This window comes from Suricata suricatta, chromosome 10, assembly GCF_006229205.1.
Source record: "Suricata suricatta isolate VVHF042 chromosome 10, meerkat_22Aug2017_6uvM2_HiC, whole genome shotgun sequence".
Lineage (NCBI taxonomy): Eukaryota > Metazoa > Chordata > Mammalia > Carnivora > Herpestidae > Suricata > Suricata suricatta.
Window position 1 is genome coordinate 126113162 of NC_043709.1, and position 22731 is coordinate 126135892.

Here is a 22731-nt window from a genome sequence, read left to right on the forward strand (position 1 = left end):
GTGGCCGGCCGGCTCGGGGCCGCCCGCGGCTGCCAGCTGCCGTCCGAGTGGAGACCCCTGAGCGAGGGCTGCCGCGCCGAGCTGGCCGAGATCATCGTGTACGCCAAGGTGCTGGCGCTGCACCAGGAGGTGCCCGGCCTGTACAACTACCTGCCGTGGCAGTACGAGCCCAGCGACGCGGGGCTCTTCTACTCGGCGGAGATCGAGATGCTGTGCGACCAGGCGTGGGGCAGCATGCTGGAGGTGCCGGCGGGCTCCAGGCTCAACCTCACCGGCCTGGGCTACTTCTCGTGTCACTCCCACACCGTGGTCCAGGACTACGCCTACTTCTTCTTCCTCAGGTGAGCGCCGCAGCCCCCGCCCACCTCCCACCTGCGCGCCTTGGCCTGACCTCCGTGACCTGCAGCGAGGTCGGGAACTGCGGGGAAACCTGCCGGGGTCCTCAGAATGTGCCTTGGGCTCCTTTCCTGACTCTTTATTGTCCCCTGCGCTGTCTGACTCTCGACATGGGGACCTGGGTGGCTGTGGCTACGCTGTTGAAAAAACAGGGGTAGTTTGTTTCTACAATGGAGTATTACATGGCAATGAGAAAGAACGAAATCTGGCCATTCGTAGCAAAGTGGATGGACCTCGAGGGAGTCATGCTAAGCGAAGTAAGTCAGGCGGAGAAGGACAGATACCATATGTTGTCACTCATAGTCTAACAGGAGAACAGGAGAGACCTAACAGAGGACCATGGGGAGGGGAAGGGCGGGGAAAGAGTTGGGGAGAGGGAGGGAGGCAAATCATGAGAGACTCTTGGATACTGAAAACAAACCGAGGGCTGAAGAAGGAGGGGGGAAAGGGGTGATGGACATGGAGGAGGGCGCTTGTGGGGAAGAGCACTGGGTGTTATATGGAAACCAACTTGGCAATAAACTATAAATTAAAAACAAACAAACAAACAAACAAAAACCTGGGTAGTTTCAGTGCTAGGGCACAGAGGAGTGTTTCAAAACAAAAAACAAAAAACTCAGGGTGGTTTCTAACAATCCATTTGACTTTTTTTTTTTTTTTTTTTTTAATGGGATTCACTGGGAGTAGGTTGAGATGCTGAAGGGGAAAAAACCCAAACTGAAATCAGTCCGTTGGGATTCTGGCTCTGCTCTTTTTGTGATTTTTGAGCAAGTTACCGTCTGAAGAAGCTCCATACCCTCCCTTTCGTAATGTGAGAAACAAGGTTGGTGTAGACGAACACACGGCAATTATGCAGAACACCTGGTACAGGTTAGATGAGAACAAATGTCCCTCCGCCCCGCCTGCCCTGCTTCCGTGCCAAGACAGAAATGGTGTGGAATGCTCCCAGCTGTCCCTTTGTCTCCCTCCTTGTCCACCACCAGCAGACCACCGTGCTGGGCTTTTCAGAATAGCAGAGGTTTATGTGGGGGCCTCCTGGGGGTTGAGCGGAAGACGGGCTCCTGGTGCTTTGAAGAGAGTAAGTGAATCCGGCTGGAGGTCCCTCTCTGGCTGGAGACTCCTGGAATCTCGTGAAGTTCCACGAACATTGACCTGCAGTCAAGATGGAATGCACGTGTGTGAGAATTCAGTCAATGGCTTGGAGTTCGAAATCGAGAGTGGCAGGTGCAACCCTGGCTGCACTGGCTGACTCCAACTGAATAAGAGTGACATCCAGCAGCTGAGGGGAACGCGGAACAGGAATCTTACCTACCTATCAAGCTAGCAAGTGAATTAATCCACAGTTGACACTGGTGGTGGTTCCGGTCTTTCCAGGCCATGCAGCGGCATTCGGAACATTTGGAATGACCATGACTTCAGTCTGCAGATCACTTTTAGCTCTAGAGGTTTCCTATCACTCTGGGAAAGAAAACCTTAAGACCCACTGAGGGGCGTTCCTAAACTCATGGCAACCCATGTTTTTTGTATTGAAGCCAGAATCTCTAAGTTTAGAATACATGGCGTGCTTTGTGTTGGCTGCCGTGGTCTGGCTAGGTTTAGTTGTTTTTCTTTTTTTAATTGCTGGGGAAGTATAGTTTCTAAATAAAGTCAGTAAGGAGTGAGACCGTATTCTTCTCGATACAAAGAAGCTTAACTCAGATTTTTCACGTTTTTCTTTAGGAAGGACACTGAGGACCCGGCTATGAAGCTATTAATCACTGAAACTTTACTTTCCAAGGAAATAGGAGCTGGAGAACTTGAGCAGACATTATTTATTTTCTGATTTTATCATGAAAGAGTTTTGTCCAGTGGCTCTCTGGTGATCAGCCAGCTCTTTCTTCTTTCCCTTTGACATATTTACAGAAAGTTAGGGCAGAAATAGAGTCAACTGGTAGTCTGACAGATTTCCATTTCATAGGACTGCGCTGCCCCAAAGTCTTAACAACTGCATGCAAATCATTCCTCCCCTGCCATTCCGGGACCCAGTGAGGCGTGAACAGATTCTGGGCAGTGTCACTGGGGAAGGCGGCACTGGGGCCTACTGGTCACCCCCACACCCCCTTTTTGTGCTGGAGGTTAACCTCTGCCTTTCCTCTTTCTACGTGATTTCTTTATCTTCCCAACAGGCAATTTGTACTTTGCTCTATAAAAACGTTAACATTTGTACTGTTCTCACTCCATGCTAGATACTCATTCTTTCTTTTTTTAAAAAACTTTTTTTAAAAAATGTTCATTTTTGAGAGAGAGAATGTGTGAGTAGGGGAGGGACAGAGAGAGGGAGACACAGAATCCGAAGCAGGCTCCAGGCTCTGAGCTGTCAGCATAGAGCCCAATGCGGGGCTCAAACCCACAAACAGCAAGATCATGACCTGAGCTGAAGTTGGATGCTTAACCGACTGAGCCACCCAGGCGCCCCTTTACTTTTTCTAATGCAGTTCTTACACCACCACCAAGAAGGTGCTAGTCTCCTCTTTTCACAGACTGGCACAGTAAAGCTTAGAGAATTTAGAACATTCATATCTCATGTCGGAAGACAAGTAGCAGTGATAGGAGTTGAACTTGGGTCCTTGTAACTGGCTTTCCTTTCATCAAGAGACAAGGAACACCCTGTGAGAAAGCCACTTGGGCGATATACAAATAGACAAATATGTGCACTCCCCCCTCCACAACCCTTCACCCAAATGCCTCTTTTGGAAAACCTGAAGGCTAGACTCCTGTAGTGTGACTTAGTAGTGAGTCCTCTAATGAGAGCCAGGCCAACATGGTTGTGTAATGGCTGGACCGTCACAGTCTTTACAACTGCGGATTAAAGCCGTGTACCCGATGGCTGTCCAGTCTATAGCTTGGCTTTTTTTTCCCTCTTTTGTTTTCCTTTAGGATGGACGAAAATTATAACCTCTTGCCTCACGGAGTCAATTTCCAGGATGCCATCTTTCCAGACACTCAAGAGAACAGAAGGATGTTTTCGAGCCTTTTCCAGTTTTCAAATTGTTCTCAAGGGCAGCAACTGGCAACTTTTTCCAGCGACTGGGAGATCCAGGAAGACAATAGGGTAAGGATTGGCTGTGCCCTGTGTCACAGCAAATAGGAGAGCTACATCTTGTTTGAATTTTGTGACCCAGTGAGTCAAGAATACTCTTGCACAGAAACTCAGACCAAAGCATATTCTCCCTCCCACTCTTCTGGTGGTTAAAAAAAGAAAAACAATGCTTATAAATTGTAGGTTCCTGAACCTTTACTGCTTGGTATGGGGTTCTTCATAAAGCGAGAGAACAAGATGGAGTAAAGGTGGGCGCACTGTTTCAGTTTCCTCTCCTGTAAAATGGAAACCATCTACATCACAGGGTTGATGGAATATGATTTAGCTATGTAAAAAAAAAAAAAAAAAAAAACAAAAAAACACAAGTGAAAATAGGTAAAGCCCTTAGAATAGTGCCTGACAAAGTATGTACTCAATAGATGAGACCCGCTATGACTATTATATCGTTACTGTTACTGATAGCATAAGGCTCTAGGCAACTTTTAAGGGAGAAGAAAAAGTCCTCAAGGAAATGATTGTTGGAGCTAACACTTCTTTGATGGTTAAGTCTAGCTGTAAAGACGTAGAGATACAGGGTGGCCAAAATGGTTGTGGGATAGAAGCGTTAAGATAGGTTTGGGTAAAGGGGCGCCTGGCTGGCTCAGTTGGATAAATGCCCAACTCTTGATTTTGGCTCAGGTCATGATCTCAGTTTGTTAGATTAAGCCCTGTGTTGGGCTTTGCAAAGATGGCACACAGTCTGCTTGGGATTCTCGCTCTCCTTTTGTCTCTGCCCTTCCCTACTCCCCATGTGAGTATGTGCATGTGTGTTCTCTCTCTCTTTCTATCTCTCTCAACTTTAAATAATTTGGAGTATGAAAATACAAAGGGGATCTGCCCATCTGGGACAGATGCCTAGAGTTGGGGAGAGATTTTGAAGACTGTCACTTTCCACACTCAAGCTGGGAAGATCCTAGGGAGGCTCAGTGGAGGAGGTGGCCAGCCCTAGTCTCCGATGGGAGATGTTTTGAGGGCAGTGTGATGGCCTGCTGGGAGCATTCTGCTGGGGGGGGGTTGGGTATCCCATGGGACAAGGACTCATTATTTTTTATGAGTTAATAACCTAGTTTATACATGTTGCGTGCCTCTTGTAACAGTCTTTGTTTCAAAGTCTGTTTTTGTCTAGTAAGTATTTCTACCTCAGCCTTTATTTTTCCATTTCCATTTGCATGGAATATCTTTTTCCATCCCTCCACTTTGATCTGTAGGTGTCTGTAGGTATGAAGCCCGTCTCTTACAGGAAGCATATAGATGAGTCCTATTTTTTCGACCCATTCTGTCACCTTAGGTCTTTTGATTGGAGCATTTAGATTATTTACATTTAAAGTAATTCTTGGTTAGCTATGTACTTGCATTTTGTTGATTAGTTTTCTGGGGTTTTTTGGGTAGAATTTTATTTTTTCAAGTATCATCAACCTAGAGTGTTATATTTGTTTCAGATGCACAATACGATTCAGCAATTCTATACATTCCTCAGTGCTCATCACGATAAATACACCCTTAATTCTCTTTCATACACCCAGTCCCTCCCCCTCCTTTTCTCTGGCAACAAATGGTTTGGTCTCTGCATTTAAGAGACTTTTTCTTGTTTTTTCTTTTTTTTTTTTTTGTTTGCTTGTTTTTGTTTCTTAAATTCCACATATGCGTGAAATCATATGGTATTTGCTTTTCTTAGACTGATTTATTTCATTTAGCATCATACCCTCTAGATCCATCCATGTTGTTGTAAATAGCAAGATCTCCTTTTTTTATGACTGAGTAATACTCATATTATATATACTCATGTATATGTATATGTATATCCCCACATCTCTCTTTATAATGATTTTATTTATTTTTGAGAGAGGCAGAGCATGAGAAAGAGGGAGACACAGAATCCGAAGCAGGCTCCAGGCTCTGAGCTGTCTGCACAGAGTCTGATGTAGGGCTGGAACCTACAAACTATGAGATCATGACCTGAGCCGAAGTTGGACACTTAACCAACTGAGCCACCCAGGCGCCCCTGCCCACATCTTCTTTATCCATTTGTCTATGAGTGGACACTTAAATTGTTTCTTCGTCTATGGGTGGATACTTATATTGCTATCTTGACTATTATAAATAATGCTGCAGTAAACCTAGGGATGCATATATCATTTCAAATTAGTATTTTTGTTTTCTTTGAGAAAATATCCAGTAGTGCAAGTACTGGATCATATGGGAATCCTATTTTCACTTCTTGGAGAAACCTTCTTACTATTTTCCACAATGGCTGGATCGATTTGCAGTCCTTCTAACGGTGCACAAGGGGGCCTTTTCCCCCCACATGCTTGCCAATACGTGTTATTTCTTGTCTTCTTTAATTTATCCGTCCTGACAGGTGTAAAGTGATGCCCCATTGTGGTTTTACTTTGCGTTGCCCTAGTGATGAGTGATATTGAACACCTTTTCATGTGTCTATTGGCCATTTGTAGGTCTTTTCTGGAAAAAATTCAGGTCATTTGCCTCTTAAAACACTTTTTTAAATTAAGTTGATTTATTTATCTTGAGAGTGAGTGGCAGAGAGAGGGAGAGACAGAATTCTAAGCAGGTTCCATGCTGTCAGTGCAGAGCTGGGAGATCATGACCTAAGCCAAGATCAAGAGTTAAATGCTTAGTTGAACCACCTAGGTGTGTCCCATCTTTGCCCATTTGGAAATTGGATTATTTGCTTATTTGGTGTTGAGTTGTGGAAGTTCTTTATATTTTGGATACTAACCCTTATTCAGATCTATCATTTGCAAATATCTACTTCATTCAGTAGGTTGCCCTTTTGTTGTTTACTGTGCAAAAGCTTTTTGTGTTGATGTAGTCCCAATGATTTAATTGTGTTTTGTTTTCCTTGCCAGAGGAGTCCTATTTAGAAAGATGTTTCTTTTGCCAATGTCAGAGAAATTACTGCCTGTATTTTCTTCTAAGAATTTTATGGTTTCAGGATTTATGTTTAGGTCTTTAATCCATTTTGAGTTTGTCTTTGTATATAGTGTTTTTGTAGTTATTCTGTTGATTTCTTGCCCGTTTTTTTCTCCCTTGTGCTTGGATGACTTTACTGTTATGCTTGGATTTCTTTCTCTTTATTATTTGTGTATCTATCTGAAGTTTTTTGGTTTGTGGTTACCATGAGATTTATATATAACATATTATGTATAATAAGTCTATTTTTTTAATTAAAAAATGTTTATTTTGAGAGATCAAGAGCATGCTCATGCAAGAGAGAATGTGCTCATGCAAGAGAGAGGGGGAGAGGGGCAGATAGAGAGTGACAGACAGACTATGCTAAGCTTGATGCAGGGCTTGAACCAATGGACTGTGAGATCATGACCTGGGCTGGACTCCAGAGTTAGGTGCTTGTTGGTGGGAAGGGAAACTGGTGCAGCCACTCTGGAAAACAGTGTGAAGTTCCTCAAAAAATGAAAAATAGAACTACCCTGTGACCCAGCAATTGCACTAGTAAGTATTTAGCCAAGGGATACAGGAGTGTTGATTCATAGGGTCATATGTACCCCAATGTTTATAGCAGCGTTTTCAACAATAGCCAACTTATGGAAAGAACCCAAATGTCAATCAACTGATGAATGGATCAAGAAGATGTGGTTTATCTATACAATGGAGTACTACTTGGCAATTAGAAAGAATGAAGTCTGGCCATTTGTAGCAATGTGGATGGAACTGGAGGGTGTTATACTAAGTGAAATAAGTCAGTGAGGGAAAGACAGATATGTTTTCACTCATATGTAGAATTTGAGAAACTTAACAGAAGACCATGGGGGAAGGAAAGGGGAAAAAGTAGTTTTAAACAGAAAGGGAGACAAACCATAAGAGACAAATACAGAGGACAAACTGAGGGTAGATGGGGGGCAGAGGGGAAAATGGGTGATGGGCACTGAGGAGGGCACTTGTTGGGATGAGCACTGGGTGTTGTATGTAAGCGATGAATCACAGGAATCTATTCCTGAAGCCAAGAGCATGCTGTATACACTGTACGTTAATTAACTTGACAATAAATTATATTTAAAAAAAAAAAAAAAGATGATTAACCAAGCCACCCAGGTGCCCCTAGAACAGTCTGTTTTAAGTTGTTGGTTCCTTAAGGTCTAACACCTTTTAAGAGTGCTACAGGGGTGCCTGGATGGCTCAGTCGGTTAAGCCTCCGGCTTCGGCTCAGGTCAGATCTCACGTTCGTGGGTTCGAGCCCCGTGTCAGGCTCTGTGCTGACAGCTAGCTCAGAGCCTGGAGCCTGTTTTCGGTTCTGTGTCTCCTTCTTTCTCTGCCCCTCCCCTTCTCATGCTCTCTCTCTCTCTCTCTATCAAAAATAAATAAAACATTAAAAAATTAAAGAGTGCTACATAAAATCCTCCCACATTTTATGTAATTTGCATCCTATATTACATCTTTTTATTTTGTGCAGCCCTTGAATAATTGTAGATCTAGTTGACTTTGCTGTTTGTCTTTTAACCTCTGTACTTACTTTATAAGTAGTCAATATTCTATCTTTACTCTCGTTTGCATTAATCAAAGAGATTTGTCCTTTCACAGTTTCTTATGTTTGTTAATGGCCTTTACTGCTGATGGTACCTGTAACATTTCTGTAAGGCCACTTCAGTGGTGATGAACTCCTTGGTCTCTGGCCTGTCTCAGAAACTCTGTCTCTCCAATTCTGAATGATAACCTTGCCAGGGATTCATGGTTGTGCATTTTCTCCTTTCAGCACACCTAGATTATTCCTTGCTCTACTCCCTCCGCCTGTAAAGTTTCTGCTGGAAAATCTACTCATGGTCTTACGGGTGTTCTCTTGTATATAACCAGTTGGTTTCTTCTTGCTGCCTTTAGGGTTATCTCTTTATTTTTCACTCTTGACATTATAATTATGTGTCTTGCTATGAACATATTTGGATTCATCTCATTTGTGACTCTCTGTAATTCTTGGCCCTGGATGTTTCCTTCACCAGGTTAGAGAAGCTTTCAGCTGTTATTTCTGCAAATAAGTTTTCTGTCCCTTTCTCTTCTCTTTCTGGGAACTATATAAGGGGAATGTTAATCAGCTTGATGTTATCTCAGAGGTCCCTTAAAATAGCTTCATTTTTTAAAATTTGTTTTTCTTTGTGCTGTTCCTCTTGGATGATTTCCACCACCCTATCTTCCAGATCACTGCTCAGTTCTTCCGCATCCTTTAATATGCAATTTAATCCTTCCAATGGATTTTTCACTTCAGTTATTGTAGTCTTCAGCTCTGATTGTTTTTATATTTTCTCGTTGTTGAAGTTCTGTGTTCATCCATTCTTCTCCTAAGCTTGGTGAGCATCTTTATGATGATTACTTTGCATACCCTATCAGGTACATTGTTTATTTTCATTTCATTTAGATCTTTTTTCTTAAGCTTTGTTGTCTTCTTGGATTTGGAGCATTCTCCTCTGCCTCCTCATGTTGCCTGCCTCTCTGTGTGTTTCTGTGTAGATCAGCTACATCTCCTGGTCTTGAAGGAGTGGCCTTATGTAGGAGGAGTCGTGTGGTGCCCAGAAGTGCAGTTCCACCAGTCATCAGAAACAGGTGTCCCGGGGTGTCCCCTTTGGGAGTACATGCCCTCGCCTGTTGTGGGTGGGCTGCAACTTGGGATAACAGGCTGATGAGTGCAAAAGCTGGCTAAGGGTTCCACCTGTGGTTGCTGTGTGTGCTGTGGTGTAGGGTGTCTTCATCCCCTACTCCTTGCGAAGGGCCGCTTTGGTGGAGTACTGGTTCTGAGCCCATTCACCACATCTGGGGAGACAGGAGCCACTTTGTGAGGAAGCTGGTCCCAGCTAAGGATGCCTGCTGGGTGTGGCAGGGTGGGGGACATCTTGGGAGGGGTGCTGTCTTGGGTGAGGCCCCCCACCAGGTGTAGCAGGGTAGGAGCTGAATTGGGGGGGCATATCTGGCAAAGCAGGAGCTGATGGGGGTGGGTACTGATCTTGGCCAAGGATGTGTGTTGGATATGGTGGTAGGATGTGGTGTGGCAGGAACCACATTAGAAGGGCGCCTGCTGGGGTGGGTGGGTTGGGCGAGCATGCTAGTGGTACAGTGCAGGGGTGGCACAAGGAGTGCTAGCAAGGTAGATGGAAAGTGTCAGAACTGGTGCCTCCCCTGTGTCAGGCTAGCTGGGCCAAAGGAGGGCAAGAAAAATGGCACCTGCCAGCACTTTAGGTTCCTGGATGAAATTCCTATAGATCTCTGCTTCTCTGGCACACTCCCTAAAATTGGTCAGTTTCTGCCCTTCGTGTTTGGTCCAGGTGCTTTTTAAGCTGTTGCCTCTGTGCTGGGTCTTGGAGTAAGTGAGATGGTGCAAGGGCCTTCTAAGAGTGGAGTCTTGGTTTTCTATAGCCTTTCTGTTCTCCTAGAGTTAAGTTCCACTGATTTTTCTAAAGCCAAACACTACAGTTGGTTCAGGCCCTCAGGGTGAAGGGTGCTCAAGTGGGGTTTGAACCCCTCTCTTCTCGTGGAGGACTTCAATCCCTGTAATAGACCTCCTGCCTGTGGGTTGCCATGCTAGGGGTGTGGGTCCTGATTAGACTGTGTCTACCTTTCCTACACTTCTTGATGTGGCCTTTTCATTATATCTTTGGCTGTGTTAGAGCTGTTCTGCTAGTCTTTAGGTTATTATTAGGGAGACTTGTTCTACATGTAGCTGTAGACTTGGTGTGTTTGTAGAATGAGTTGAGCTCAGGATCCTCCTCTTCTGCCTTTGTTTGTTTAAGTTTATTTATTGGACAGAGAGAGCATGGTGAGAAGAATCCCAAGCAGGCTCCTGTCAATGTGGAGCCCAATGTGGGGCTTGAAGCCACAAACTGTGAGATCATGACCTAAACCAAAGTTGGATATTTAACCAAATGAGCCACCCGGGTGCTGCCTATTCTGCCGTCTTGATCCTAAGCCAACATTGTGTTCTTGATATCACTGTTTAATATATTCATTAATAGAATTTAGTTTTAGTTGTTTCTAATACTTCTATTTTTTAGCTTTTATAGAAGTTGGGGTAATGTGCCTACCACTGTTAAATTACTGCAGTATTCTGTTTTTGGCCACATACTTACCTTCATGAGTTTCATCTTTTATATATTCCAAGATTTCCATTAAGTATCTTTTATTTCAACTTGAAGAATTCTGATTAGCATTTTTTGTAAGGCAGGTGGTAAATTCTCTACGCTTTTGTTGGTCTCAAAGTCTATCTCACTTTCATTTTTAAAAATATTCTTACTTGGTGTTTGTTTCAGTACTTTGAATATATTATCCCGCTCCCTTTTTTTTTTTTTTTTTTTTGCCTACAAGTTTTCTGCTAAAAATCCTTCTGATAGACTTTTTGGGGAGAAAGTGTATCAAGTAACTTATTATTTTTTTTCAGCTTTCAACATTCTCTCACTTTTGACAGTATGATGATGTGTCTTCCTATGGGTCTTTATAGGTTTATCTTACTGGTATTCTTAAATTTATTTTTTCTTTTTTAAATAGTTTATTTTCAAATTGGTTTCCATATAACACCCAGTGCTTCTCCCCACAAGTGCCCCCCAAAATTTCTTTTTTTTTTTTTAATGTTTATTTTTGAGAGAGTGAGCACGAGCAGGGGAAGGGTAGAGAGAGAAGGAAACAGGATCTGAAGTGGACTCTGCTGAGGGCAGAGAGCCTGATAAAGGGCTTGAACCCACCGACTGTGAGATCATGATCTGAGCTGAAGTTGGATGCTTACCTGAGTGAGCCACCCAGGCACCCCATCTTATTGGTATTCTTAAAGTATCCTGGTTGTGGGTGTCTATTTCATTGCCCAGGTTTGGGAAATTCTCAGCCATTGCTCCTTCGAATAAGCTCTCTATCCCTTTCTCTCTCTTGTCCTTTTGGGACTCCCAAAATATATATTAATTGGTCATGTTGATGATAATCTCTTAAGCTATCTTTGCTTTTTTAAATTTTTTTGTTCCTTTGATTGATGATTTCTGCTGACCTGTATTCAAGTTTAGTAATTCTTTCATCCACTTGTTATGTTGTACTATTGAACTGCTCTTTTGAAATTTTCAGTTCAGTCATTGTATTCTTTAGCCTTAGGATTGCTATTTGGTACTTTTTAAATATTTAAAATTGTAGCCTATAGATCCTATACATATCTTTTGGATTTATACCTCATGATTTTTTTTTTTTGGTGTTATGAACAATAAAACTCTTCTTAATGTTTTTATTTCTAATTGTCTTGTTGCTTTCTATAGAAATACAACTGATTTTTTTTTCCATACTAGTCTTATAACCCACAATCTTGCTAATCACACTAGTTATAAAAGCTTTTTGTAGATTTCGTTTTCTGCATAAATGATCATGTTGTCAATGAAGAGAGTTTTTTTTTCCCTCCTTTCTAGTTTGAATGCCTTTTGTTCTTACTGCCTAGGATTTAACATATGAGCTGCTTAGCAAATGGTGAGAGTGGACTGCTTATTTTAAGTATTTTAGGTATAGTTTGGTGGTTTTTTTGTTTTGTTTTCAATTTTGTTTTTGTAGATCGGTTTTATCAGGTTAAGGACGTTGGCTTGTATTTCTAGTTAGCTAAGAATTTTAACCATAAGTTGAAGTTTGTTCAATATACTTTCTGTACCTTAGATGATCATGAGATTTTTCTCTAGTTTATTAATAAAGTGAACTGCATTGGTGGTCAAATGCTGAACCACACTTAAATTCTTAGGATAAACTACTATTTACCTATTGGTGGAATTACTCTGCTAATATTTTGTCAAGGATTTCTTACACCTTAAAATTTTTTAATGTTTATTTATTTTTGAGAGCGAGAGAACACGAGTTGGGGAGGAACAGAGAAGGAGACATTGAATCCTTTAAGCTGTTAGCACAGAGCTTGACACCAGGCTTGAACTCAGGAGTCGTGAGATCATGACATGAGCTGAAGTTGGACACTCAACTGACTGAGTCATGCAGGTGCCCCTGTGCCTTTTTATGAGGAATATCTGTATTCTTGATTCTTTGTAGTCAAAGAAGGGTTTCAGGGTAATACTAACTTCACAAAATGAGTTTTATTCTCTCCTCTTCTTGGATGAGATTTTAGATAAGATTTTTTTGGGATGAGATTATGCCAAATTGGTGATTTTTTTTTTTTTGGTTGTTGTTAAATGTTGATTAGTTTTTAGGGATACCATAAAAAATGCCATAGAAGGAGTGGCTTAAACAACAAATTTTTTCGCTGGCAGTTCTGGAGGCTAGAATTCACGGTGAAGGTGCCAGCAGAGTTGGGCTTCTCTAACTTGGCTTGCAGATGGCTGCACTCTAGCTGCCTATTCACGTGTTACTCTGTGTGTGTGAGCATCCCTAGTGTCTTTCCCTGCATCCTGATCTCCTCTACTTAGAAGATACTCTCTGGTATTGAGGCATACCCTAATAGCCTTGTTTTAACTTAATGACTTCTTTAAAGGCCTTGTCTCCCAATACAGTCAGATTCTGAGGTAATGGGGGTTTGGGCTTCGAAATATGAATTTTGGAGGGACACAATGAAGTCCATACCAATGTAGTAGAATTATTCAGTGAATAGTATGGTCCGAGAGTTTTCTTTTGTTGGAAGGTTTTAAACTACTTACGAAATTTCTTTGATAGGTCAACTCAGGTTACCTATTTTTACTTCCCTATATCACAATGACCAGACAAACCTGCGACTTGATTGGCCGTAGGACAAGGTGGGCAAGAGGAGAAAGAAAAAAAAAAAAAGAATAAATCCAGAGACTTACTCCATACTCTGTAGTATTCTGTATCCCCTTTCCTGGGTCTTCCAGATCAGAGTAGGGAATTTGTCCTGGAGCTGCTTCTGCACAGTTGCATGATCCAGCCTCCTTTGGTTCAGGTTTCATTGTCTTTACTTGTTGAGTTTTCAGAGTCCTCAAGTAGTTGCTTTTTGTCTTATATGCAGAGACTTAATTGTCATTGGTAGGAGTCATAGGCTGTGTTCAGCTTCTTTTATCTTGAATGGCACTGGAAGTCCAAGTTTCTATTTGACTAAGCCCATTAGGAGCATCTGGTCAGGCCTGGGTAGAACATAGTGCAGGGAGGGAGAGAACAGCATTTACTTGATTTTTCTCATGATCAAGAGCAAATAGAAATGGGGAAGAGGATCTGTAGTTTTCAAAGTGAGTTTTGAGTGTGCAATGAATCAAGAAAATCATAAAATCAAGAAAATACCACATAAGAACTGAAAAAGTGAGTCTACTAAAAGTTAGTTGTAGTGCAGAATCTGAAACCTTATCAATGAAAATTTTGCATTCCTGCAGGAAAATCTGTCTTTAGTCTTTCTTGTACTTTATTTATTTATTTAAATGTTTATTTTTGAGAGTGATAGTGAGCATGGGGAGGGCAGAGAGAGAGGAAGACAGAACCCCAAACAGGTTCTGCTCTGTCAGCACAGAGGCCAATGTGGGGCTCAAACTCCCTAATCATGAGATCATGACCTGAGTCAAAACCAAGAGTTGGACACTTAACCTACTAAGCCACCATGTGTCCCCTCTCTCGCACTTTAAATGGAGTTTTTAAAACCCATGTGTAATTTTTGTAACATGATTTGACCAAATGGAAAATTAGTTCACAGAGGGACACAGATTTTGCAAATTGAGACTTTTTTGGAATATAATACAATTTATTTTTTTAACATATGCAATTATTTTCCATCATTTACAATACAGTAGTTACAATTACACTCCAAACAGAAAAGCAAAGTAAAAAATCAAAACTCCAACTTCTATTTCATGTAATTAGACTTATACAGAAATTAGAAGGTTATGTAACAACTAGTTAATCACCTAATTTCACAGGAGACTTTAATTATACTATATTTTAAAATACTATTAATATCACCATCGATCTCATGAAAAAAGTCTTTTAGCATTGGGAAAATGTCATGCACACGGTAAGTTTCCCAAAATTCCAATTTTTGCTTGAAATTTGAATTTCATCTCTGGCAAAAAATACCATGAGTTTTCTTTTTTTTCTCCGAAGTGACAGGCTTACTTTCTCCATTTTAAAGAAAATGTCAATTGGGTATTCAAATCTGAATAAGTATAGTTTGAATTTTTTTTTAAGTGAAAATACTGTTTCAGGAAGAAAGCCACTAGATCAGCTCAGAGCACAATCACCTAAGTGCCTTTCCTTGAGATCCTCTTTATACTTTGATGAGTGGCCGGAGTGCTTTATGTACACTTCTAGTTTCTTCAGAGTATTAAAAATGTGTATTCAATGGTCGGGATTTAATTAATGTTTTTTACTGCTTTACCAAAGATACTAATTTAAGCTTGCCTTTCTGCCGACACAGAACATTGAAGCGTATGATGACTATTACTAGAGTTTGATGCTAGTGACTTGATTTGCACCACGTGCCAATGCTAGTTTTGCTTTGCTTTGGTTCTGTACCAACAGCGTAAATCCATTGACAAAGACATCTCAGTATTACTCTGAAGGTAGTTTGCTCCCTTGGATGCACTGAAAGGATCTTGGGGTCCCCCCAAGAATCCTAACACTTTGAGAACCATGGCTGTAGATGAATTTGGTGATGGGAGAGTAGAAGAGAAGGTGGTACTTGAGCTGAGTGTTCAAAGATGAGGGACATTTGACAGTCTGAACTGTAAAAGGGGGTTCTGTGACTTCACGTGGGGGCCCAGAATTTCACAAGGCTTGGCGAATGTGTTGATCTTGGGATGATTTCAGCCGTTGAGCATCCAGCATTTGAGAATAGTAGAAAAGTACATAGTTAGGGTTGGACCACATTGTGGAAGGCCATGGATGATGCCTTTGGAAAGACTCCATGGCTGAGGCTCAGGATATGGGATTCTAATCAAGAAACTACCCATGAAGTAACGTTAATCCTGGGAAAGCCCATTCATTTTTATGGATCTTCATGCCTAGCACATAATTACTCTATGCTTAATATTTTGTTCTTTGGGATTAATTTATTGCATCTCTAGAACATGAAAGTTGTTATTTTCCCCCCAGAGGGTTCTATGAACACTAAACATTATTTGTGTTCTTCATATCCCCACTGAATTAACTGAGCCCAAGTAAGTTCAGCGGGATGTGGGGAGACTGACTTAGCTGCAAGTGAGTCCATGGTCTCCTGACTTTGCGTTAATTCTTTTAATGTTTTCCATCCTTCCTGCTCAGTGGTCTCCTGCCTCCCATACCTGCTTATAGAATAGCTGTTACTTACCTGACCTACTTTGTATCTACTTTGCTTCCTTCATCCAGCTGGTTTTGTCTTTGTTTTATGCTACTAGCACAAACTTAATTTTCTTTGTGGCACTTATAACAAATACAGTCAAGTGATTATTTGTGCAGATACTGGTTTAATATCTATGTCCCCCATCCAGAGTGTAAATTCCATATAGATTACTCTTCATTGTAGTTTCAGGACCCAGCATGATTTCCTCATGTGGTCGGCCCTTACACTATTATAAATTAGGGGATTATTAAATATCACATCAGGAATGAGGACAACAAAAGCTTTAGGAAGTCAGAGAAAGAAGGGAACAGTAAGGCCTTGGGATTTAGGAAGAGCTCAGAGAAGAGAGAGGGCTTGATCTGCATGTTGAATAGATGGTTTTCGAAGTGCTTTTGAGGTGTGTAGGATTCACTTACTTTTTAAGTGAAAATTATGAACCTACTCTCAGATTGTCATTACTAGGCCATTTCTTCGGTCAGAATGAGCCCAAACTGTGAAGTATGTAGAGTGGTGGTCTTTTTTTTATTCATCATTCATTCATGCATTCATATCTTTTTTTTGATGCATATTTATTAAACACCCACTTTGTGTCAGGCACAGAGAATTCAAAAGAGAACATGAAAAAATAGCTTCCTGCCCCTTTGAGGCTTACATTGCAGTAGAGTGAGGGAGTCAATATATCAATCAATACATCAGTCAATAAGAAAAATGTCAGATAATCAAGGGGGTTTGGCAAAGATGTAAGAGGATGATGGAGAAAAATCGGGAACTACTTTAGGTTGAGAAGATACACTGAAATATGAATTTCACAGGGCTAGACCTACAAACAGCAGGCAGACAAACTTTTCAGGTAGAAGAAAAAGCCAGTGCCCATCAGCATGCCTAGCATGCATGAGGGATGCGAAAATGTGAAAAGAGCATGGTTGTTGGTGAGAGAATGGAGCAAGGTGGTTTTGGAGAGGTCAGCAGGAGCCAGACTACTTGGTGTTCCAAGCACAGGTAGGAATTGTAGAGCCCTTTGGACTTTGGAGAGCCATTGAATAGAGCAGTCTGATCTGAGTGATAAAAGCTGGATTAGGGAAAGCCGTGGCTCTGGAGAGAAATGGCTGGATTCGGGATGTACTTGGGAAGTAGAGTGTCTACTGTGTTCTTCGAATTTGACCTTGATCAGTGCACTCCTCTGTCCCTACTTTTTAAAGATAGTTATTCTGTGTCCTGTTCCTACAGGGCTTTGGCCACCCCCAGGGTGTTGGCCAAATACCCAGCAAAATACCCAGATCTTGCTTTCAGATCTGCATCTACTAATGATTTGCCTCCTTAAAAAACTTTAATATAAATAAATACCATGTGACTTCACTTATATGTGGAATTTAAGGAACAGAACAAACCAAACAAAAAAAGGTAGACTCTTAAATACAGAGAACAAACTGGTAGGTGCCAGAAGGGAGAAGGTTGGGGGAAGAAGGGGATTAAAAGTACACTTAACATGATGAGTACTGAGAAATGTATAAAATTGTTGAGTCATTTCATTGTACACTTGAAACTAGTATAACAGTGTATGCGAGTTAAACGTGAAAAAAGTTTTAAGGTGACAATTTGCATCTTGATAGGGCTTTAGAATGAGACTTGGGTTCTAACTCTGCCTCTGTGTCAACTGTGACTTTGAATATCACTTAACCACTCTGAACTCTGTTCCCGTATCTACAAAATAGGTCTGATTATTCCTACTATGCTTCATTCATGGCACTGAAATAAATGAGATGCCTTATGTAAACGTAGGCCAGGTACGTGTGAAACCTTGTATCACGGCTCTCATGCCCCTATATACACTCTCCTTCATCACAATAGCGCACAAGAGGAAGAAGAGAAGATACTGAGGCAGACAGGCTTTGACTTCATCCACAATAATGTTTGAGTGTCCCCTGCATTCTTTGCACTGTGTCATGTATTATGAAGCTTAAGATGAAAACTTGGAGTCAGAACTCTAGTGTCTACTCACATCAAGTTAACCCATGTGGAAGGCTGGATACTGCTGCTGGGTCTTTTGAGATGGGAGGGATTTGGGTAGGTGGAAAGGGGAAGAGCATGAATGAAGGCCCAGAGTAGAGCTGCAACGCAGGGAAATGAGGGAAAATGAGGATACAGAAGTGAATGGGTCCATGCTGGAAGTTCTTCACTCATTTAAAAAATTTTTTTCCATAAATCCAGGTTAGTTAACATAGAGTGTAATAATGGTTTCAGGAGTAGAATTTAGTGATTCATCACTTACACACAACACACAGTGCTGATCCCAACAAGTGCCCTCCTTTAATGCCCATCCCCCATTTAGCCCATACCCTCACCCAACACCCCTCCATCAACCCTCAGTTTGTTCTCTGTATTTAAGAGTCTCTTAGGGTTTTCCTCCCTTTCTGTTTTTATTTTACTTTTCCTTCCCTTCCCCTGTGTTCATCTGTTATGTTTCTTAAATTCCACATACTAGTGAAATCCTATTATATTTATCTTTCTGACTTATTTCACTTAGCGTAATACACTCTAGTTCTATCCATGTTGTTGCAAATGGCAAGATTTCATTCTTTTTGATTGCTGAGTAATATTCCATTGTGTGTATGTGTATCCTCTTTATCCATTCATTTCATTTGGCTTTGAGTATGGGCAGTTCACACTAAGAGGTGGATTCCCTCTGGCATCTAGAGGCGATGGCTTCTGGCTGAATTGTGCTGGCTATCCATTCTATTAACTGTTTCATTGAAACACAACTATTGCTCTTAAACACTGACTAATGCCGTCACTATAGGGTTAGTTTTTAAAAATATTATTATTTTAGAACAATTATAGATTCACAGGCTGTTGCAAAGAAATGGAGAGAGGTGTTTGGTATCCCTTACCTGTTCTCCCTACTGGGAACAACTTGGTTAATTATAATGCAGTAGCAAAACCAAGTAATGACTGATCAAGTGCACAGAGCTGCCTCACATGTTACCAGATGTAAACTGCATGTACACACATACAACTTGATGTTTTGTCACATGGATAGCTTCCGGTCCTTACTACCACATTTACGGTATAGGACTGTCCTATCACCCCAAGGTTCCTTTGTGTTCCTCCTTTATAGCAATGCCTTCTTTCTTGACCATTCTGAACACTGGCAACTACTAATCTGTTCTCTCTCTCTAGAATTCTGTTACTTCAGGTGTTCTATAAGGAGTGCCACACAGTATGTAACTTTTTGAGATTGTCTTTGTTTACTCGGCATCATTTCTTTGAGGTTGATCTGAAGCTGTATTTCTTTTTATTGCTGAGTAATACTCTGTATTATGGATATACCATCATTGTTCAACCATTCACTCACTGAAGGATATTTAGGTAGTTTCCGGTTACTACCTGGATAATCATTCATAATCATCTGGATAAGGTTTTTGTGTGGACCTAAGTGTCTAGCTTTCTGCAGTAAATGCCCAAGGGTCTGCAGTAAATGCCCAAGGGTATCATTGCTGAATTGTATGGGAAGTTTTTCATTTTAAAAGAAACTTGCAAACCATTTTTCCAAAGTGGCCAAATCGTTTACATTCTCACCAAAAAAAGGCGAGTGATCCAGTTTTTGGCATTCCTGCCAGCATTTGGAATCCCCACTGTTCTTGGTTTTAGCCATTCTGATAACTGTGCAGTACTATCCTTTTGTGGTTTCAACGTTTTATTTATTGAGCTGAGTATTCACATGCTATAAAACTCACCTTTTTTTTAAAGGGTACAGTTCACTGGTTTTTAGTATATTCACAAATGTGTACAACCATCCTCCTCATCCATTTCCAAAGCCTCTTTATTTTTCCGAAAAGAAACCCACTACCAGCCACTCCCATTTCTGCCCTCCCCCTAGCCTCTGGCATCCACTAATCTGCAGTATGTGTGGTTTTGCCTATGTTAGTCCCTTCATATAAATGAAGTCTTACGGTGGCCTCTTGGATCTTGCTACTTTAACTTCGCCGACTATTTTAAGGATTGATCCATGTTGTAATACGAATCAGTACTTCATTCCTGGATAAGGCTGAATAATACTCTGTTGTGTGGTTATACCACATTTTGTTCATCCATTCATCAGTGGCCAGACATTTGAGCTTCTCCTTTGGCCTGTTACGAATAATGCTGTTGGTGAACATTCATGTACAAGCTTTTGTGTGGATGTATGTTTTCATTTCTTTTGGATTTATCCCTAAGAGTGGAATTGCTAGGTAATATGCTAACTCTTATGCTAGGTTATGTGGAACTGCCAGGTAGTTTCTCAAAACAGCTCCACATTTTACATGCACACCAGTGTATAAAGAATACAATTTCTCCACATCTTCACCAACACTTGTTGATTATTTGTCTTTCTGATTCTAGCTATCCTAGTGGGAGTGAAGTAGTATCTCGTGGTTTTATTTGTATTTACCTAATAACTGATGTTGAACATCTTCTCAGATGCTTACTGGTCAATTGTATATATCTTCTTTGGAGAAACGTCTGTTCAAGTCTTTTGCCCAGTTTTTAATTGAGTTGTCTTTTTATCACTGGGCTGACATAGTGCCTTATGTATTTGGAATAGTAGACTGCTGGATCAGATCACAGCTTGTTGATAGTAATGCTGTTGGCTAGAGATGTCTGAGGTGCTTGCCAGATCTGTACCACTTGGGGTGGGCCCCACAGACACGTGGCCCTACTGGAGTCCATGTTGTGGCTGGACTGACCCCTTTCGCTCTAATTAGAATTGCAAGATACACCTCAGGGAACTTTGCTGGGGGGAAAACCCCCCAAGACTTACTATAGGTTCTGGATGATACACATACACTGAAGGCCAGAAAGCAAGGTTACAGGTAGAGAGGGTGCTCAGACCTGGGACCCCACCTTTTTAGGGTCCAAGGGCATATGGCTAGCATTTTGGAGGTTTATTCTTCATTGTGGAATGGAAAATATGGGCCGGAATTGGAGCACAGGAATGGAAAAATGGGGTGACTCGTGTGGTCTGCTGTGAGTACCTAGGATACCCAGGGCTTCATTAAAGAGAAATTTTGTAACCGGGCTGCGCCTGATTTCTTCCCTAGTTGTGGGGCTAGTAGCTCTGATTATTGCAGGGAGTGTCTTTACTCAAGATGGAGGTCTTTGAAACGGATGCCTTGGCAATCAGAAGCTTAATCATATACTTACTTGCAGTAAAAACTTAATGTCAAGCACTTCTGTGTAGATCATCAGAAACGTGATTTGCAAACACTTTCTCTCCATCTATGGGCTGTCTTTTCACTGTGGTCTTTTTAAAAAAAATTTATTTTGGAGAGAGAGCAAGAGCCAGGGAGAGAGGCAGAGGGAGATACAGTGAGAATCTCTAGCAGGCTCCACACTCAGTGAGGAGCTTGATGCAGGGCTTGATCCCATGACCTTGGGATCCTGACCTGAACCCAAATCAAGAATCCAACACTCAACCAACTCAGGCAACCAGGCACTGTGTCTTAGTTTGTATTTCTCTAGTGACTAACCATGTTGAGCATCTTTCCATCTGCATGTTTACCATCTGTAAGGCCTCTTGAGTGAAATGTCTATTCATGTCTTTTGTCTGTGTTAGTCATTTCTTCCTACTGGACCTATGGCTGTAGACCTTTCCCTTATAAATTAAGCATCCTCAAACTTCTTGCAGTAACACCAGAGTGGATCAGAGACACAACTGTTAAGCCACTCAGAGCTATAGATTTCTTATAGCATAACATGAAACTCACCCTGTTAACAAATTCAGGCATATAGTGCAGTGTTAAGTATATGCATCTTGTTCTGTGGCAGATCTGTAACCCTTTTTCATTTTGCATAGCTGAAACTCTGGATCCACTGATTAGCAACTCCCCGTTACCCCATCTCTCAGACCTTGGCAACTGCCAGTCTCCTTTTTGTTTCTATGGTTTTGGCTACCTAAAATATTTGTTTTTAATGTTTGTTTGTTTGTTTGTTTTGAGAGAGAGAGGTAGAGACAGACAGACTGTGAGCAGGGAAGGGGCAGAGAGGAGACCCAGAATCCAAAATCAGGCTCCAGGCTCTGAGCTGACAGCCCAGAGCTTGACACAGGGATCGAACTCACAGACCAGGAGATCATGATCTGACCTGAAGTCGGGTGCTCAACCAGCTGAGCCACCGAGGCACCCTAGATCTTGGCTACTTTAGATACCTCATGTAAATGGAGTCATAGGATATTTGTCATTCCAGAACTGGCTTATTTCATTTGGAATGATCTCTTCAAGCTTGATCCATGTTGTAGCTGCAGATTTTGACCCGTGCCTGGTCGCTTCTCATGTTGAACTTCTTGATAAACACACAAGCTCAGCATGACTCCATTTCTCCATCAGTGAAATGGCTAACAGTAGATCATTACGGTGTGGAACTTTGGAGTGACTAAACTCAGAGATTTGCAAATAATTAGCACTTGAGTCCTATGGACTGCCTCACAGATGCTGCCCGTGACAGACCTATTCCAGAAAGTCAGAAGACAGCAGGACAAAATTCTCATCCTAGTTTGTTAAGAAGCTTCACTTAGGGGCCTCCTTCCTTCCTTAATTTTAAATTTATTGCATAATGGAGTTCACACTTGAGTCCCAAAACCTTTCCAGAGTACCTCAGCCTCCATATACTGAGATGGAAAAAGAGGGAATCGTAAGGAGTCTGGTTCTTCATAAAGGGTCTTCTGTGCCCCTTGAGAACGGAATCCTTTAGCCAGCCTCCACCTGGTCACATGAGGCACCCCCAGTCCTGGAGGGTTACTATGGAAACGTGTTCCAGGACAGGAAGTGAAGGAAGTAAAGCATTCCTAGAGTCTTGCAGGCTGGGAAATAGAAGTTCTGACTTCTGTTCCCGAAGTCTGCAGTTGCTTTGTTCATTAAATTCTTTCTTAATGTTTCATTGTCCCCATGTGGACCAGGAGGCTGAATGTGTTGACTGTCCTTGCAGGGGCTTTTGCGAAGAGGCACAGTGG

General features: G+C 41.6%; 1 protein-coding gene across 2 annotated transcripts in view; it reads left to right on the forward strand.

Moving 5' to 3' along the window:
- Positions 1-116: 116 nt before the first annotated feature.
- CCDC3 (coiled-coil domain containing 3) overlaps positions 117-22731 on the forward strand; it is a 108508-nt gene continuing 85893 nt past the window's right edge. The window contains exons 1-2 of one of the 2 annotated variants that reach the window (XM_029955768.1): positions 117-341; positions 3313-3487. In XM_029955768.1, the coding sequence (XP_029811628.1) occupies positions 208-341; positions 3313-3487 (309 nt within the window). In that variant the 5' untranslated portion in view covers positions 117-207. Of the gene's footprint in view, positions 342-1152; positions 1220-3312; positions 3488-22731 lie in introns of those variants that run through there. The other variant, XM_029955766.1, reaches the window with a different exon arrangement.